Source organism: Otolemur garnettii, unplaced genomic scaffold, assembly GCF_000181295.1.
Source record: "Otolemur garnettii isolate 467f Iridium unplaced genomic scaffold, OtoGar3 scaffold00233, whole genome shotgun sequence".
In the NCBI taxonomy this organism is placed as follows: Eukaryota; Metazoa; Chordata; class Mammalia; order Primates; family Galagidae; genus Otolemur; species Otolemur garnettii.
Genome location: NW_003852628.1, coordinates 1,569,895 through 1,589,754, shown reverse-complemented (window position 1 = coordinate 1,589,754; position 19,860 = coordinate 1,569,895). Strand labels below are relative to the sequence as shown.

At 50.9% G+C, this 19,860-nt stretch overlaps 2 protein-coding genes across 2 annotated transcripts in view; both read right to left on the bottom strand.

Annotated features, from left to right (window-relative positions):
* LRFN1 (leucine rich repeat and fibronectin type III domain containing 1) overlaps window positions 1–4,552 on the bottom strand; it is a 10,859-nt gene extending 6,307 nt beyond the window's left edge. Inside the window, exons 1-3 of the mRNA XM_012812915.1 lie at window positions 4,508–4,552; window positions 1,959–2,013; window positions 111–1,550 (exon numbers count right to left, since the gene is read on the bottom strand). Coding sequence (XP_012668369.1) covers window positions 111–1,516 — 1,406 coding nt within the window. The 5' untranslated portion in view covers window positions 1,517–1,550; window positions 1,959–2,013; window positions 4,508–4,552. The remainder of the gene's footprint in view (window positions 1–110; window positions 1,551–1,958; window positions 2,014–4,507) is intronic.
* Window positions 4,553–13,190: 8,638 nt separating this feature from the next.
* On the bottom strand, window positions 13,191–18,567 carry GMFG (glia maturation factor gamma). Its single transcript, XM_003802136.3, has 7 exons — window positions 18,350–18,567; window positions 17,835–17,931; window positions 17,664–17,713; window positions 15,850–15,899; window positions 14,354–14,436; window positions 13,557–13,630; window positions 13,191–13,380 (listed from the first exon to the last, which is right to left on the bottom strand). The coding sequence occupies exons 1-7, from the start codon at window positions 18,350–18,352 to the stop codon at window positions 13,309–13,311; spliced, it is 429 nt and encodes a 142-aa protein (XP_003802184.1). The 5' UTR covers window positions 18,353–18,567; the 3' UTR covers window positions 13,191–13,308.
* Window positions 18,568–19,860: the final 1,293 nt, after the last annotated feature.

Genomic DNA, 19,860 nt, shown 5'->3' with positions numbered 1-19,860 from the left:
AACCACTATCCAGAACTCTGCCTGAACCAGATGGCCAAGGGAATGGGTGGGTGGCAGGGAAGGGCCCTGGTCTTGGGAGGTGGTCCTGGGACTACAGCACCCACACCCACCTGTAGACAAGGGAGTCATCCACAGAGCTGTTGTACTGGACCTGGTACATGCGGATGCCGGGTATAGGCCGCTGGGCTGGCCAGCGTATGAGCACCGAGTTCGAGGTGAGCTCGGCTGCCACCAGCCGGCGCTCAGCAGCTGAATCGTTGGCACCAGGTCGGCCCGGTGTGGCGATGTCAGAGGAGCCAGGCTCTGTAAGAGGCGGTGGGGCAGCTGGCGGGGGCGCCATCAGAGGCAGAGGTACCACACATACCTCCACTGGAGCCGTGGCTTCCCCTGCAGCATTGGAGGCGATGCAAGTGAAGGTGCCACTGTCCCGTAAGGTGGTGATGGTCACATCGAGCGTCCCGTCTCCCCTGACCCGGGTCCGGGTGGAGTTCCCCAGCAGCCGCCCGTCAGGCGCCACCCAGTGTACCACCGGCTCAGGGTCACCCACTGCTCGGCACCGCAGGCTGACCGCCTGGCCCTCCACCACCAGAGCCCGGCCGCCCGCCTGCCGTGTAATCAGCGGGGGTTCACACAGGAACTCCTCCTCGGGAATGGACCAGAAGTAGCGGTCGGTGAGGTGCTCAGGCGTGGCGCAGGTCTCCAGGTCATCCTCCCTGGTCAGCCGCCGCAGCCAGAGCAGCTCACAGTTGCAGTGTAGGGGGTTGCCGCCGAAGCTGACGGTCAGTGGCGTGGGCGGCTTCGGTCCGGTACCTTGGGACCTCAGGAACAGCCCATCAGGCGGGAGTTTATGGAGGCGATTGGAGGTCATGTCCAAGCGGACCAGTTTGTGAAGCTGCACGAAGGTGCCTTCGGCGATGTGGTCGATGAGGTTGTGGTCCAATGTGAGCGTGTTCAGGTTGACCATCTGGCCCACCGCCTCCCACGGCAGGGCCTCTAGGTTGTTGTAGGACAGATCCAGGTCCTCCACGGTGGACAGGAAGGCATCAAAGGCAGCCGACTCCACCCGGCGGATCTGGTTGTTGCCAAGGATCAGGTGGCGGAGGTTGCCCAACCCTCGGAGCTGGTCGCCTCGCACCTCTGCCAGGCGGTTGCTGTCGAGGTGCAGGGCCCGGAGTGCGCGGAGGTCAGCAAAGGCGCCAGCTGCCACCTGGCCGATGGTGTTGCGGGAGAGGGTGAGGTGCACCAGGCTGGTCATGTTGGCGAAGTCTCGGCGCCTCACAGCTGCGATGAAGTTGTCGGTGAGCCGCAGCTCCACCACGCGCCGGTCTATGGCAGGTGGCACGAAGAGCAAGCCTGTCTTCGCACACAACATAGTCAGCGTGGGCGCCACGTTCTGACAGATGCAGCGGCCAGGGCAGGGCTGGCCACGAGACGCCCCCGCCCAGAGCAGCAGCAGAAAGGGCAGGGCTGCAGGTGGTGGTGAGAGGAGCACCGAAGAGAAAGGGCCTGGAGCCATGGTGCAGCAGGAAGGCAAGAGGAGGAGATGAGACCTGCAAGGGAAGAAGCTGGTTACCCAGGCACAGGGCTTGGCCACTAGTGTGACCACCCTGAGATGTCCCACTAAGAGTCAGACCTGGATCCCTCTCCATCCCCAACACACAAGACTGTGTGCTATATAATATTGGCAGCAGTCATCATCAGCTGGCATGCATTTGCTACAATTCCATGCTGCTTGGTAAACTACCACTGCCTCTCCCTTGAGTCTCCTATCCTCACTTCTGTCCCTCCTCTAGGAGTTCCCAGAGGACTCAAGATCTCCCAACCAGGGGGTAACACCTGGCCCAGCATGGGCCCTCCAGTACCCACTAAATATTTTGAAAATCACTGTTAACTATGGCATAAGGCCATAGATATCAAAACAGTATCCCCTGAGTTCAAATCCTAGCTCCAGTACTTACTAACAGTGTGACCTTGGACAAGTGTCTGAACCTCTCTGATTCTCGGTTTCTTCATCTGTAAAATGGAGATAGAAATAGGTAGGCCTTACTTTTGTGAGGATTACATTGATTAATGAACGTGGTGTACCTAGAACAGTGGCTGGCACATAAAATGTGCTTAATACATGTTAGCAATTATTGTCACCATCATCATCATCAAGTGCCTAGCATTATGCCTATTATGTGCCAGGCATAAACTATGCACTATTACTTCAAAGAGCAAGTGTTTTGAAATCAAACAGATTCAGGTTCAAATCCCCGTTCCCCCATTTGCTAACTCTGTGACCCCAAACCAATGATTTCCTCTAAACAGACCATAATTTCTTGCTCTATAAATTGGGATAATAATTGCATCATCTTCATTGACTTCATGAACCACTGAACATTGTGCCTGGCACACAGTAAATACCTAGTAAATGTTAAGGTTCCCCCCCCCCAACTTTGGCAGTGGCAGAGACAGTGTAAAGGTGGGAGGGGCTGAGAAACACCATCAGTCTCCCAGCTGATGGTGAAGGAATCCTCAGGAGATCCTTCCCTGAGTCTGCTTTCATCCTGGGCTCAGGTAAACTCCCAAGCAGGGTAGACTTTCATGCTCACATTAGTGAGCACATCACACAAGGCCCCCCATACATGCCTACACACACACACATATACTCCCTCACACGCACTCACACTCACACTCTGCCTCTGCTCCAGGCAAAACCTTCCAGCGGGGATTCCCCGCGACGGCTGCAGCCTACGACCTGTCAGCTCCCGTCACAACACGGGGTGGGTGGGGGGTGAAGAGGAAAGGATGGGAAGGGGGCATCCCTGAAACTGTTTTCACCCCACCCTGTTCTATACCCAGCCCCTGCTGGTCCACCTCCTAGGAATCTGTGTTAGGGGCTGTGGCCTTATGTGGCCTGGATCTTTCTGTCCTTGGGGAGGGGGACTGTGTCAGACAGAGAGATAAAGAGAGACAGGGAGAGGAAAGGGGGAAGGAGAGATGGACAGGCAGAGAGACAGAGAGAAAGAGACAAAGAAGGAGAATCTGAATGGAAGGGGAAGAGATAGGAAGGGAGACTAAAGCAAAAAGAGGCAGAAAGCTGGGAGTGAAGAAGGAGACATGGAAAAGAGAGACTGGGACACAGGGCTGGAGAGACGAGGAGAAGGAGAGACAGGCAGAGGGAAAAGAAGCAAGTGTAAGAGAGATTAACACCAATGAGTGTGAAAGAGATAAACACTAAGGGAGACAGTGACAAGGCTAACAAGAGAAAAAGAAGCAGAGTTGGGGTGTACAACTATCTCTGAGTACCCCCTCCATGTACCCACAACTTGCCCTTTACTACCAATAGGACACTGTCCTGTATTATACTGAAAACCCTGACCTAGAAAGGGGGACTCCAGAGTTAGAAGCCCCAACTCTGCACCTGCTTGGCTGCAGTGTCTCCAGGGCTCAGAACCCTAATCTATGAAATGGAAGCACAAAACTTGCCTCCCACAGCTGGGGTGGGACTCAAATCGAAGGAATCACAATAGCAATGATAATAGCTAATACTTATTAAGAGGTAGTCCATCATTGCAGGATATAAGCTGGACCCTAGGGGGTGGCGCCTGTGGCTCATTGGGTAGGGAACCGGCCCCATATGCCGAGGGTGACAGGTTCAAACCTGGCCCCAGCCAGACTGCAACAAAAAATAGCCAGGTGTTGTGGCAGGCCTGTAGCCCCAGCTACTCAGGAGGCTGAGGCAAGAGAATCACTTAAGCCCAGGAGTTGGAGGTTGCTGTGAAATGTGACGCCATGGCACTCTACCAAGGGTGATAAAGTGAAACTCTGTCTCTAAAAAAAAAGAATAAGAAGAAGCTGGACCCTACCACCTGGCTTGTCACCCCAATTTCCTGCTGTGTGACTTTTGTCAAGTGATTTCCCCTCTTTGTGTCTCAGTGTGCTCACCTGTAAAATGGGAATGATGATAGCACGCCTACCTCCTTGGGTTGCTGAGAAGATTCAATGAGAAAAGATTTTTGTAACTTGCTTAGAATAGCTTGTGACAAGGTTAACACTACATAAATGTCAGCTGCTGCTATTATTATTATTAATAATTTATTATTTTCTCTGGCATGCTTAGCCACCAGCAGGTCAGCCTATCAGAAGATCACTCCACACATATGTACATGCACACACAAAATGATAACACATATGCATTCCACTCTCTAATTCCAGGATTATTTTATGTCCTGAACCTCTCATGTGTCCTTTACTGATAGCATGAGGAAATCTCACTTTCTCAACCACCTTCCTGAGAGGGGAATTGTCTTGCCCAGAGACCCCAACCTGCTCTGAGAGCCTCCCAGCCACCAAAAGCCCTCACCAACCTTGATGCTTCTGACCTTGGTACCACTTCCCAGCCTGGGGTCACTGTCATATCCTGCCCTGACATCCAGGCTAGTCAGGGTTCCAGGCCTCAAGCCCACTCAGAGCAAGCCCCATCACCCCACATCTCTCCACCCAACCTTAGGGCTCCACTCACCTCTCTTCAGGGAGTCAAGGCCTGGGCCAGCACCTGCAAAAGGACAAAATCACCTTGTTAGCTCCTTCTGGCTCTTCTCTGGGTACCAGGTTCTGCCTCAGAGACCATCTCAGTCAAGGGAGTCCCTAGAGTGATCACTTTCTCAGCTCTCCTGCTGCAGACTCTGAACACTCTCAAAGGGACCTAGACGTCATCTTTGGAAACATAAAAGACTGGACCTCAGGACTGTTCATACTCCAAAACCCAGGAATCCAGGACTTTAGCCTTTTGTCTGTCCTCCAGGATCTCAGAGGCCAAGAACCCCAGCCCCTTCCTCCCTCAAGATCCTAAAGTCTGAGACCCACCCCCCTCCTTCCTCAGATCCAGGAGTCTGGGCCAGCATGACCTTCCTCCTTTAGATGCCAAGAGTTCACATCCCAAACCCTCAACTTCAAAGGCCTGAACAGTACCAGGAGCTGGGGAAGGGCCAGAGGTTTCCATCTCTGCCCTCACACCATTGCCTACCCCAACAAGTGTGGGCATGTCAAAACCCACATGGGCCCTCAATCCAAGTCTCTACATCTGAATTTCCATGGGCACACCACCATGCTCTGTGGGCTCCCCACCCTCTATGGGCACTTGGCCTGGGATATGGACACACTTGTGTCCAGGGACCCCAGGCTGGACCCCAGCATACCACATAGGGTCCCAAAGTAGGGTCTGCCCTCTGCCAGAAGCATAGCAATGTGTATCCCAAACATACATGTTTGAACAAACCCCACTCCCCAGAGACCAACATTGAAGTACAAATGGACTCACAATATAGATGGACACATACCCTCAAGGTTGACACACTGTATACAACAACACACATACAACACTGACTTTCCTTTGCATGTTCACACACAGAAATGCACAGATACAACAGAAAAACCTATATGCCCCCAACAGACAACCAGGTACATGCACCTATAACAGATGTTCCTTGCACACTCACCAACACACTGGGGCACACACATATAACAGAAACATGCCTGCACAAAGGGACATACTCGCAAATGCCCACACTCATACAACTTCATTTATTCCCATGGTGCAGTCATAAAGCTGATATATTCGCATACCAACAGATAAGACATGACACTAGCTGATACACACCTCACATACACACAGAGAACAAACATTCATAGACACTCTTACAAGGCTGATACATGCTGGAGCAAGCACACAGGCACAAAAAGATTCACCTTTTCAGATACTCCAGGATGTTCACTCCTAGCAGACACATGCTCACACGACAGTCCTGGGAGTGATTTACACACTTACAAACACACACAAAATACTGAACTACAGTAGGAGAGTCAATGAACAGACCCAGATTCACACTCACACACAGTCAAGAACATACATCCTTCCCAGTTTGAGGCTCCCCCACCCCACCTACTTTCCCAGCCAAAGAAATCCTAACATTCCTCCTAGAACATTCTGCAGGCCACCCCAACCCAGGGCACAAGCCAGGGTCAGAGGTCAGAGTTCAGCAGGTGGAATCTCAGAGGGTTTGGGGGTTGAGTCCTAGAGCACCATTCCAAGGAGATCCTCCCACCAGCAACCCCAAAGATCCCCTAGCCTGGACAACAGGATGCAGGTAACTCTGGCCCCATCTGCAGATATCTGGCCGGTAGGGGAACTAGGGTGGGGTGGGGTGGGGTGGGGAAAGGCCAGGTCTTCGCCCCCACCCCCACCCCAGGGCCCATCTGTCCATCTCTCGGCCTCTCATCCTTCCTCCATCTGTCCACCTCCCGGCTGCCCATCCCCCCCAGCCACCGGGAAGGGGAAGACATGGCCGCCTCCCCCAAGGACCGCTGAGGACCCCTCAGTTGACAGGGACAGTGAACTCCCTTCCCCCAAGCCCACACAGAGGCCTGGACACACAAGGCGCTGAGCCTCAGACCCTCAGCTGGGAACCTGACGTGGACTCACAGATACACACCCTCGGAAACATACGACCCGCAGACACACACACACATACAAATGGACACCCAGGCGGGCACACCCGGCTACACAGACCCTTGGATGGGCATCCAACCTGGACATAAACGCCCAACGCAGCCAACCGCGCATACACACTGACTGGGGAGACTCACACCTGGGCACACAACCCACGCACACACACCTGCACACAGCCCCTCCGATGGGCGCGCGACAGCCCCCCAGACACACAGCCGGACGGTCACTCGCGGGCACATACACGCACAGCCGGACACACCAGCTCGGCTCGACACCCAGCACACACCCGGATGGCCACACAAGCAGGACGCCGCACACGCCGGCGCCGGGCACACACAGGGCCGCGCGAGCGCACGCCGGGCCCGCCGCAGCGCCGCGGACACACACTCACACGCTCGCACGCTCACACCCGCGCACACACCGGCGCCCCCGCCCGCCGCCTCCCGGGCCGCTGCGGGCCGCGCTCACCCAGCCCGGGGGGGGCCCCGGGCCCGGCCCCGCCGCCGCCGCCTCACTCCGCGCCATGGTGGGGGGAGGGCCGGGGGAGGGGGCGCGGTGCCGCGGGGCCGCCTCCCTCCCGCCTCCCGCCCTCCCTCCCGAGCCGCCGCCGAGCTCCGCCCTCCGCGCCGCCCGCCGCCACTGCCGCCGCAAGGGGGGAGGGGGCGCTGGCCAGGGGGCGGCCGGGCGGGGCGGCCGCAAACCCCAGATCCCCGCCCCGGGTCCGCCGCAGACCCTTCTTCACTGCAGAGCTGCCGCGGGCCCGCCCCCGCCCCTCCCCATCCCCACCTCCAGCCCCGCCAGCGTCCCGGGAGACCCCCCTCAGACCACGCCCAGCTGGCCTAGGGATCCCAGCTGTCTCTACAGAGACCTGGGATCAAGTCCCAATGCCCAGGAGAAACTCAGACCAAGCCTCTCCTTTTTTTAGGACCCAGACGATGTTCTAGAGCCACCCAGGACTATAAACCATGTCCTACTCTCCTTGTATCCTGAGACTATGCCTCCACCCTGTCAGGGACCCCAAACCATCTTCCCACATCCAGGAGACCAAGAGCATGTCTCAGCATCCAAAAAGATCCAGATCACCCCACCAGGGACCCTAAATCATACCCCAACATTCAGATAGACTCCAGACCACACCCACTCCCTGAGGGACCCCAGACCAGGACCCCAACATTCAGGACACCTCAAACCATGTATCAGCATCCAAGGAGATCCCAGATCATGCCTTACTCCCTTTGTGGACTCAAACCATGTTCTGCCATCTAGAAGCACAAGCCATATTCTCTTCCTTCCTGGGGACCTCTAGCCATGTCCTTTTACCCTCAAGGACCCTAACCCATTCCTTGACCCCCCAGTATGGACTCCAAACCATGTATAACTTCTAGGGGGTACTGAAATGTTTTTTATCCCCTTTAAACCTTCCCCATCATTCCCATCAGACCCCAGACTATCCTGGAACCCCTTTGGGGATCTTAGACCTTTCTCTCTCCCATCCCTCCAAGGCATCTCTTGGTTCCCAAATTTGCCCCAGATTCTTTCCCATCCCCCAACCAGTCCTGTCTCCTTGAAGACCCTGACTCTTCCCTGTTCCCATTATCTCTCTTGGACCCTGCAGGCCCTTGTTCCCTCTCTGGGACTTCCATGGAACCCAGAATGCCTTGCTTCTTCCTTGTTCAGAGTTCTACCCTATAGCTGGTCATCCCCAGTCCATCCCTCAAACCTCACTGAGTATCTCAGGTCACTGTGCATTTTTTTCTTTCTTTTTTCTTTTTTGAGATAGTCTCACTTTGCCATCCCCGGTAGAGTGCCATGGTGTTATAGTTCAAAGCAACCTCAGACTCCTGGGTTCAAGTGATTCTCTTGCCTCAGTCTCCCAAGTAGCTGGGACTACAGGCACCCACCACAATGCCCAGCTATTTTTAGAGGCGGGGTCTGGCTCTAGCTCAGGCTGGTCTCAAACTTGTGAGCTCAGGTGATCTGCCTGCCTCAGCCTCCCAGAGTGCTGGGATTACAGGTGTGAGCCACCATGCATGCCCCGCCATTCTGCATCTCTTTCTGAGATACTCACAGGGCCCCCACACCCAGAAAGTCCTCCCCACAATATCTGCCTTGTTGCATGCAGTCCTCCAGAACCCTGGAGTCTCAATCCCTTCCCATCTGAGATCCCACTGTATCAAGGCGCTCCCCCATACCCCTTCTCTAGATTCTTTACGTGAAGCCTGCTCTACCCCGTAGATCAAGCCACTTCTGCAGATCCTCTATCTAGTGACCCTTGACCCCATTCACAACCATTAGATGCCTCTGGGGACATACACAATTTCTCCAGTCACCAGACTCCACCCATTACCACCCAGGCAGTATCCCCACCTACCATGGTTTCTAGTGCTCCCTACTGGAGCCTGAGGGTAGGAAGAATAACAACAACAAAAGTGACCACATACACAGCACTCCTATGTGTCAGGAATGATTCTAAGGGCTTCACATATAATGCTTCATTCAATCCCCACCACAGCCACAATCTTCATTTTATGGATAAAGAAACTTGAGGCAGAGAGAGGTTCAGTCACTTGCCCAATATCACAAAGATAGTACATGGCAGAATAGGGTGGAGGTGGAGGGGAAAGGGGGTGAGGGCAGATCTGGTCTGGACAGCAGTAAAAAAGGGATAATGAGAAAAAAGATAATAATAAGAGACAGTGATTCACAGAGATGGAGAAACGGAGAGCATGAGACCGAGGCAGAGGGAGCCTCATTCATATCGCCTATCTGGTCCCATGCACGCTGGCCCCTGCTGACCTCACTGCCAACCACACTGTCTCCCAGCTTCAGTGACCACTTTTCTATTCCTCCAATACACCAGCTCATGGCAGCCCCTGGGCCTTTGTACACTTCTTCCCTTTCCATGGAAGGTGAGTTAAGAGAGACCTTCTTTTTCCATCCTTAATTTACACATATCACCCCTGCCAGGGCCCCCACCAAAGTGTTCTTATTTTACTTTTTTTTGGCTGGGCACTGGGTTTGAACCCGCCACCTCTGGTATATGGCGCCAGTGCCCTACCCCTTTGAGCCACAGGCACTGCCCAACTTTGAAATATATTTTAAAAATAAGATGGAGTGATGGATGGATAGGTAGATGGATATATGATAAAGCAACTACAGTGAAAAATCAATGGTAGCATCTAGGTGGTGAGTATATAGATGCTCACCATAAAATTATTTCATCTTTGCTGCCTGTTAGTAAATGTTGGGCAGGGGTAGGGGAAGCAGGACCATTCTCTAGACTAAAAAGGCAACAAATAGTCCTGCCAGGTCATACCAATAGCACATCACCTCATTTTGTGGCTCTCATATAGCACTTATCACTCTCTGAGCATCTTGTTTACCAATTTATTGTTTATATATATTTTTACTGTCTAGTTATTGAAATGTAAGCTTCCTGGCTTGGCGCCTGTTGCTCAAGTGGCTAAGGCGCCAGCCACATACACCTAAGGTGAAGGGTTTGAATCCAAACTGGGCCCTCCAAAACAACAATGACGGCTGCAACCAAAAAATAGCCAGGCGTTGTGGCAGGCGCCTGTGATCCCAGCTACTTGGAAGGCTGAGGCAGTAGACTCGCTTGAGCCCAGGAGTTGGAGGTTGCTGTGACCTGTGATGCCACGGCATTCTACCAAGGGGGATAGTTTGAGGCTCTGTCTCAAAAAAAAAAAAAAGTAAGCTTCCCGAGGAGAGTGGCAGGGGCACCAATTTTCTTCAGTGCTCAGACAGTTATTGGCACCTGGTAATTCAGTAAACATGTGTTTTTGAATATGTCTTTAGAAAGAGCTAGGGAGCTAGGCTCACTGCAGACTCACTTCAGGGACCCCAGAAGAAAGGGGGTAGAAGTGGCTGTTCCATAGGGTTTGGGAGTGAGTGTGAATTGTCCTGAAAGAGAAGTCAACAGACTGAGGTAGTGTTAATTGTGTCCCTGTGGCCCTAATTTCTGCCTCAAACTTTTCAATACAGACCCCTGATCAATCCCATTCTTTGAAAAGCCTAGGCCACGCCCAGTCTCTTAGGCCCCGCCCCCAAACAAAACTCCGGCCCCTATCCGGCCGAAGCCACGCCCATTCAACCCGTCCCCCGTCGTTCCCTCTTAGAGACCATCTCAAAGTGTATAACATTTAGACTTCCTCAGCCTAGGCCCTGCCCACAAGTCTAAGCCCCACTCTTTAGCCTAAGCCCTACCCCTACAGCTTAGCCTCCTTCCCCAAAGCTGACTAGCTTGGTGCCTAATACCTAGAGTGGATCTTCCACTCTCTGCTCTGTCCTCAAGTCCAATCTCCGCCTCTTCAACATGAGCTGGGCTCACATTCAAGCTTAGGAAGAAGTTCCCAAGGAAAGTCAAGGACCTGGATTCAAAAGTTAGGGAGTAGGATAGGTTGGTAGAATTAGAGGAGTGGATGGATCCCCAGTTTGTACTGCCTCTCCAGGGAGTCGCCCCAAACTGGAGAGACGCCTCCATTGTGCTGACTATTCATTGGATACTGTACTCTATTCTGGCCTCTTTAATTGGTCTTTCCACAATCCCTAGCCAAATTCACTCTGCATTGGACTGCCTCTCTGAGTCACCCTCGCTGATTGGCTCCTGCTTTCCAAATTCTTTGCTCCTGATTGGGCAAATCCTTGTATATGCCTCTTTCTGATTGGGGTACAGGATGCAAACATAAGTTCCACTATGAAAAGGTGGGAAGCCCTGGGGAAGAGGAGGAGTTGAGAGAGGAGGATACGGTTCTCTCAATCTCTTGCCTAAGAGAGAATGTAACCATTACCCACGAGATAGTATGAGGTTAGAGTTCTACCGGTTCAAGGTTCATACAGTCCACGATCCTTGTGGCTTCAAGCAACAATTTCTAGCCTCTGTGCCTTGATTTCTTCATTTTCAGTTGGGGCTAGTAATAGGTATCTACTTCATGAAATAACATAAGGATTAAATGAGTTGATAGGGAAGGCCGGGTGGCTGATGCCTGTAATCCTAACATTCTGGGAGGCCGAGGCAGGATTGCTTGAGCTCAGGAGTTTGAGACAAGCCTTAGCAAGAGTGAGACCCCATCTCTACTAAAAATGGAAAAAACGAGCCAGGCCTCATGGCAGGCACCTGTCATCTCTGTTATTTGGGATGCTGAGGGAAGAGGATTACTTAAGCCCAAAAGCTTGACGTTGCTGTGAGCTATGATGACAACACAGCACTCTAGTTTTTGAGGGCAACAAAAACTCTCTCTCAAAAAAAAAAAAGTTAATATCTGTAAATTGCTTATAAAAGCACGTGGCACATAGGAAGCCCTCAATAGAAGGGTTAGCTAGTATTATTCATTGGATCATGTAAATGCATGACCTTGGACCAGTCCCTTTCCCTTTCTGACCTCTGCAGGCCAGGAGTTTCTTATGCTCTGAAATGAATGACCTGTCCTAAATCCAGGCTTCCTCTTCCATCTCCTGCCATCAGGGACTGGGCTTGTGATCAGGAGATGAGATAGAGATATGGGGGCAGGAGAAGGGCCCTAAGAGAGAGGAGAGGAGCTCAACCCAATCCCCAGAAAATTGAGGGCAGAGAATTTCTCTATGGTCTAATGTAGAATGATGCTTTCCTGAATCTCTCTTGCAAAGGGCTTGTCTTGATTGGAGACAACAGGGCAAGAGATGGGGCAGAGTAAGGTGGTAAGGGGATAGTGCATTACCAGCTGGGGTTAGGGGTTGAAGCTGGGTTTTTAGACCCTCCCTCCAGGAATGCTAGGGTTGGGGGAGGAGCAGCCCAGGCCCAAGGTCACTGTGTCATTGTTACCATGGTAACGGCCACCTCTCATCAAGGAACCTGGAAAGGGATGGGGGGAGGGAGTTCCCAGGTTCCTGAATCCATGGACAGAGATCAGAGACATGGAGGAGAAGCAGAGTGAGACAGGAAGTGTGTGATTCATCTCTATGAAGACCTGCCCATCTCGGAATTCTCTGAACCTGATACACTGTGGGTGCTCAATATATGTCCCTCAAAGACAGAGAGAATGCCTGAGAGAGTTCAATGTCCAGAGATACAAGAAGCAAGGAAAGAGGTATCTCCAGAATGGAGGCAGGTGTCCCTTCGCTGTCTCTTCAACTTCATACCCCTGAGGGGTCCACTGAGGGTCCTGGATTCTCTTCATCTTCCCCAGCTCTGGGCCCTCAGGCCCACCCAGCCGCACAAGCCATCCATCCTCAGCAGCTGCCAACCCCCTGAAGCAATTATGTTTGATCCTTTTTGACCCTAAATTCTTCCTACACGGGGGCTCAGCTGAGAAAAATCGTCTTCGGTGCCAGCTGATGCCTGCTAGACACCCCCCACAGCTGGGGAAAGAGGAGAGAGAGATGAAGGAAACAGGCAGTCTGCCTTCTTTACTCTCAGGGGTCCTTGTTCCCCTGGGGAGTGACTCCTCTGTAGATTCAGCTCTTCCCCGAATTCCTCCAGGACACCCGGACCCAGGCCACTCCCATCTCCTGCGACATCCCCACTTTCCCTCCCCAGGAAATTCTACAGGCACCTCCCTTTCTTGGGGAGAAACAGGTATCTTCCTTTCCTTTAGGGACCCAGCTTGCATTTCACTAGGTCTTCCCGCCCCCTGCCGACCAGAATCTGGTACTGCAGAGAGTCCGCAAGGTGAGGGTAGAAACTGAGCCAGAACTGAGAATCTCTGAGTTCTCTGCATTTTTAATTTCTTTTTGGTCTTGGATACTCAGGTCCTAGGGGTTCGAAACCCCAGTCCCCTTGGGAACTCAGTCATCAGGAATTCAAGTCTCCAGCCCAGAAGTCAACGAAAGAAAGACAACTTTTCTTGGAGCCAGGCCTCGGTGAGGTCATCAGTGGTGCGGATTTCAAACACCTGGACAGAAAGAGATCTCAGCATTGCGATCCACCCAAGAGCTGAGGCAATGAGGACTCCGGCCCCCTCGTCCTTCAGACCCAGGAGTCCATGCCTCCAGACTCCCTTTCCCCCTTCATACCCAGGGGATCAGACCCCTCCTCCCTCATTCTCTGGAGCCTGGCCCCAGCCTGGACCTTGGTGAGCTCTGCTGTCTGCACCAGCCTGTTTTTACTCCCAGCGTACATCATCTGTTGTTCGGGCTTGCAGCCTGCATGGAAAAGAGCAGAAAGGCGCCTAAGTGGGGGAACCTAAACATGTTCTCTAGGAATGTCCACCAGACTTTGCAGTTTCCTAAGGGTCCTGGCAGCTATTCTAAGATGGTCCATGCACTGCACTCAAAATTCCTAGGTTTGGGGTGGTGCCTGTGGCTCAGCGGGTTCGAACCCAGCCCGGGCCAAACTGCAACAACAACAACAAAAAAATAGGCGTTGTGGCGGGCGCCTGTAGTCCCAGCTACTCAGGAGACTGAGACAAGAGAATTGCCTAAGCCCAGGAGCTGGAGGTTCTGTGAGCTGTGATGCTATAGCACTCTACTGAGAGCAACAAAGTGAGACTTTCCTTTAAAAAAAAAAAAATTCCTAGCTTTGTTTGGGGGCTTCAAACAAAGAGACCCTTCTTCTGAGGATCTCTGAAGATGATTTAGAAGCCAGACAGGGTCTTCGAGGTAAAAGGAAAAGGTGGATTGGCTCACTCTCCAGGACTGAGGAGGATGGGTGGGCTCTTGGTAAATCTGAGCCTCCACCTCCAATCACTGTCCTTACATACCACACATGCCACACACGTATTACCTAGTCCCACACACACTGTCACATGCTCATACTCTAATTTGGGTGACTGCATACATCCACAGTCACCCACAAGCACACACCTGCACTCACATACACACCCTGCACCCCGAATTGAAGACCCTCTTTTCAGGTCAGTGTCTCACCTACAGGGCTGGAGAAGATGAAACACAAAGGGTAGGACACTCTGCCATCCTCATGCACGTACTTGTAGCTGTAAACCACAAACCTACACCAGCAAAAGGGAATTCAAACTCAGGACATTACCTTGCAGCCCAGGCCCAACAGCCATTACCTGAGTCCACAACCTTGAAGACTTGACTGAGTCTGAGAACCTAAGGTTGATGCCTGGGATCTGGGGTGCTGGCCTCAAACAATAAATTATTCAGAATAATATAAACACTTATTTGACTTACCGTAACCCTATGATTTAGGTACTACTAATATACCCATATAATATACAGATGAGAAAATTGAGGCCCCAGAGTTGCTTGCCCAAGGTTCTATGGATAATCCTGTATCCACAGAAATTTGAACCCAGAAAATTTAGCCCCAGAGCATAAGTGCTCATCCACTATACAATACTGTCCAGCAAACTAGAACCCTGTCTGTGACCAGAGATGGCTACATGATTTGTCAACACCATTATAAAATGAAAATGTGCCACCCCTTGTTCAAAAAAGCTGGAAACCTTTTTCCTTTCTTCTCAAATCTCTTTTCCAACTGATTACAGTCTTTTTAAATCTGCTATTTTAAACTGTGCTCTATCGAGCATGGGAACATGTGCAGAGGGCATGCAGACGCTCACAAGAGTACCCTGTAACTTGTCATGCAGAGGGTATATACTAGATCTTGACCCTCCCCACACTGGCAGGGGCCTGAGGACAGCAGTAGTCACTGGGCAGGTTCAGAAAATGGCTGGCTGATGACTCTCCCAGGAGGCTATTGGGGGTGGGATTGCTTGTGACCCTAGTTTCAAGAGTCCAGCATATTTCTTTGATGTCCATCATCCCATCAGACATCATACAAAACACAAATTCAAGGATAAACTATAAATAATGTCAGCATTAAGCCCCAGGTGTGAGGCCCCCATCTGGGTCATACACTGGTGAAGCTGATCCTGGCTAAGTCCTACAGCCTGAGACTGAGGTTCAAAATCCAAGAGACCCAAAATGAACTCTGGTGAGATGAAAACTCTTAACAGAACAGTTTTCATAGAAATGGTCAAAAAGCTCTTCACCAAAAAAAAAAGCACCAGGCTCATGTGGCTTCACACAGGATTCTTCCTGATTACTAAAGGTCAGATAAGTTCTTTGCTACCTAAAGTGTTCCTGAACACTGAAAAAGAAGGAAATTTTCACTTAAAAAAAATGATGCCAGTGTAATGTTGAGACCAAAACCTGACAAGGTTTGTACAACAAGACTCTAAACCAATACCACATATATGTGATACTACCATAGTGTAAGAAAATATTACCGTGCCAAAGAGAACCTGGAAGAAGTCTAGAGTAGAAACTCTTGGCGTCAAACACAGGGATTCTAAATCTGTGAACAGGGATGTTCTAAGCAGCCCCTTAGTCTGTACCTCTGACATCACTTCTCTCCCCATGGCCTGATCCTCCCCTTTCTTCTCCCAGGATACCTGGGCTGTCTCTCCGGTAACTCCATTTTGAGTTCCTCCGGGGAAATGTTCTGAGGCAAAAAAACAAGAGAGAAGAAAAGGAATGACTACTTTTAGGTGAGCACTTACTATGTGCCAAGGCACTGTTCTAAGAAATGCACATGGATTAATTCACTGAATTTGGCTCGGCGCCTGTAGCTCAAGCGGCTAAGGTGCCAGCCACACACACCAGAACTGATGGGTTTGAATCCAGCCTGAGCCTGCCAAACAACAATGACAACTACAACCACAAAATAGCCAGGTATTGTGGCCGGCTCCTGTAGTCCCAGCTACTTGGGAGGCTGAGGCAAGAGAATCACTTAAGCCCAGAAGTTGGGGTTGCTGTGAGCTGTGATGCTATGGCACTCTACCCGGGGCGACAGCTTTAGGCTCTGTCTCAAAATAAATAAATAAATAAATTCACTGAACTCTCTCTTCCATAACCCCATGGGGCAGGTCCTCACTTAAAAGCTAAGGAAATTGAGAGCTGGAGGTGTTAAGGCACTTGCTCAAGGTTGCATGGATAGTAAGCAGCAGAGTTCATATTGGAATCTATGTTCAACTGTAACCATTACACCATACTTTCTTTCAAAGGGCCTTCAGGAGTCCAGCTCCTAACCCATGCCCTTCTCCTGTCACACAGCACCGGCCTCAGTCTCCAGGGACCCCTTCATGAGTCCTCAGCGATACTAGAAATAAACCTTATCATCCATGTTACAGATAAAAGACAGTGAGGCCACAGGAGGGTGAGGTCTACCCTTTCATAAAGGATTTCTGCTAGCATTTTATTAACTTATCTGGAAACTCTTTCATTTAAGTGCCAATAAGCAGTTTATAATTTTTTTTTTTTTTGAGACAGTCTCACTTAGTCGCCCTAGGTAGCATGCCATGGCCTCATAGCTCACAGCAACCTTGAACTCCTGGGCTTAAGGAGTTCTCTTGCCTCAGCCTTCTGAATACTGGAACTACAGGTGCCCACCATAATGCCCAGCTATTTTTAGAGACAGGGTCTTGCTCTGGCTCAGGCTAGTCTCAAACCTGTGAACTTAGGCAATCTGCCCACCCTCCCAAATGCTGGGATTACAGGTATAAGCCACAGCGCCTGGCCTATAATATTATTATTATTATTATTATTATTGATCAAGTCTCATTCTGTCACCCTAGGTAGAGTGCTGTGGTGTCATTGCAGCATACAGCAACCTCAAATTCCTAGGTTCAAGGGATCCTTTTGCCCCAGCCTCACAAGTAGCTATGACTACAAGCAGGTGTCACCATGCCCAGCTAATTTTTCTATTTTTAGTAGAGATGAGGTCTTGCTTTTGGATCTTTCGGACTGGTTTTAAACTCCTAAGCTCAAGCAATCCACCTGCCTTGGCCTCCCAGAGAACAACTATTATTATTATCATCATCATTATCACTTTATTTAGCATATACTATGTGCCAGGCCTTGTTTTAAACCCAAGGATTAAATCATTGCATGTGCAAACAATGCTGTGAGGCAAGAACCGTTTTCCCCATTTCACAGGTGAGGAAACGGAGCCTGAGACGGAGACTCACAATCCTAGAGACCAAAAGTGAACTCAGTTGAGATGAAAAATCCATAAACAGGCCAGTTTTCATAAAAATGGAAACATGCAGGCGAAGAATTCTCTTGTCTAAGGTCACGACTGAGCTGAAAGTTGGTTTCCAGGTATTTCTGGTCCCCAGTGCCAGGCTCTTAGCATCAGTTCCAGCCACTTGGATATCCCATTCCCACCCTGTACCTCTTGGAGGTCCCAGTCACTCTAGCCCCTCACCTGAAATTCTTCCTCCAGCACCACCATCTGCCGGTCTTTATCCACTTTCACTGGGGAGGGGTGGCACACAGGGGTTAGATGCTCCTCCCCCACACTGGGGGGACACTAGCTCCACCCTCCCTGCTTGTCCCTACCCCCTCCCATCCTTCCCTGGGTAACGATATCACTCACTTATTATGGCTGCATTGTCCGTCTCTTTTCGGAAGCGGAATTTCCTCAGCTTTTCCTTCAGCTCCGGGTCCACGTCACACACCACCAAAGAGTCAGACTGCAGAGGAGCTCAGTGAGAGTTGAGCTGGCCTGACCTCAGCCCCTACCCTCTGCCCCACACCTCAGTTTCTCCATCTGCTAATGAAGAGCACTGTCACGCTAGCCCAGCTGATGCTTTTGTGAACATTAGGAAAAGGAGCCCTTTCCAGCGACCAGCAGGGCACACAGCTTGAGGAAAGCAGGGGCTGGATTCCAGCCCTCTTGATGGGTACCCTGGGCAACACTCAAAGAGACCCAGGGATCCGCTTTCTGGGCCTAAACCTAGAGCCACCATATCTCTCTTCACCCAGCCAGGCCCCTTGTCATAGTTGGGTTCCCTTCCCAGCCTGTGACCTTCATCCTACAGACCGACTTTCCACTGAGTGCCCTCCTAGCCCCCAGCACCAGCCCTCTCCGTATGACCCCTGGCCCCTGACCATGGCTGTTCTGTCCACCAGAATCTTCTTTTCTCAGTTCCGCTGTCTTCTAGGGGTGGGGACCAGGGCTTCGGGGGGGTCGGGCTGTGGAGTAAGAGGAAGGTTTCATACAACACCACATCCTGTTTATGCCAGTTCTAGGACAACTGTCACAGAGGGCTCCTCCCCCTCCTTCCTTTCCCTCATCTGCCAGAACCTGTCAGGCTTTGCAATCACTCAGACCAGGGTTCGAAAGCTGCCTTGCTGTGTGACTCAAGCTAAGTAACTTAACCTCTCTGACTACAGATTGTTTCAAAGATAAAAATAGCTTCATGTACCTCCCAGCATGGTAGATATGCTCAATTAACAAAAGATATTAACAATGATCTCTTTTGCCTCTCCTCTCCTCCAGGAAGCCTTGCTGGATTTACCTCCAACTGGAATGTTTTGTTTTGTTTTGTATACAGGGTGCCCCTCTGTTACCCAAGCTAGAGTACAGTAGCATCATCATAGCTCACTGCCACCCCAAACTCCTGGGCTTACACGATCCTTTTGCCTCAGCCTGTGGAGTAGCTGGGACTACAGGCATATGCCACAACCCATGCCAAGCTAATTTTTCTATTTTTTGTAGAGACTGGTCTCACTCTTGCTCAGGGTGGTCTCAAACTCCTGACCTCAAGTGATCCTCCCACCTCAGCCTCCCAAAGTGCTAGGATTAGAGAGGTGAGATACCATACCCAGCTCCAACTGAAATATTTGAATGGCAGAGCTGGAAAATGGGAGTTTAGACTCTTTTTACAGTCAGACAGCCATGCCTTATGCAGACAGCAAAACAGAACCAGAGAGGCAACTCCACACTGCCTGGGTAATGGTGACTTTTTTCCTGTACTTATTCAGCCTCATGGGCTTTACAATGGCATATGAAGCCCTGCTACAATGGATGGAGTTCAATCTTGCCAGAGCAGTATCCCCTTTTTTACTGAGTGTTTTGTATCATCCCCTTTCCCATCCTGAAATAAAATTCCTAGATAATGTAACCTACTTACATACATAAATTCAAAAAAAATCAATATAATGTCCTAACTGCCATATAAAGGAAAATACTTTATAAGAAAACCATCTGTATTTCAGTGAGAAAACAGAAGCAAACAAAAGAGAATTTTCACTCTGAGCTCCTGCTACCCTGGCCTCCACGGATCCCCCCACCCCTCACACACTCAAGGTCATCCCTGCAGCTGTCCTCTCCCTCTCCCCAGCATTTCCAATGTCCCCATGCCTACTGGATTATTCTCCTTGGCCTACACACATTATTATTGCTTGCTTGCTTTTGTGTGTGTGTGTGTGTGTGTGAGAGAGAGAGAGAGAATGAATCTCACTCTGTTCCCTGGGAGTCATAGCTCACAGCAACCACAAATTCCTGGGCTCAAGCAGTCTTCTTGCCTCAGCCTCCCAAGTAGCTGGGACTACAGGCACCTGCCATCACAGCCAGCTAGGTTTGGGGGGATTTTTTTCTTTCTATTTTTTTTTTTTTT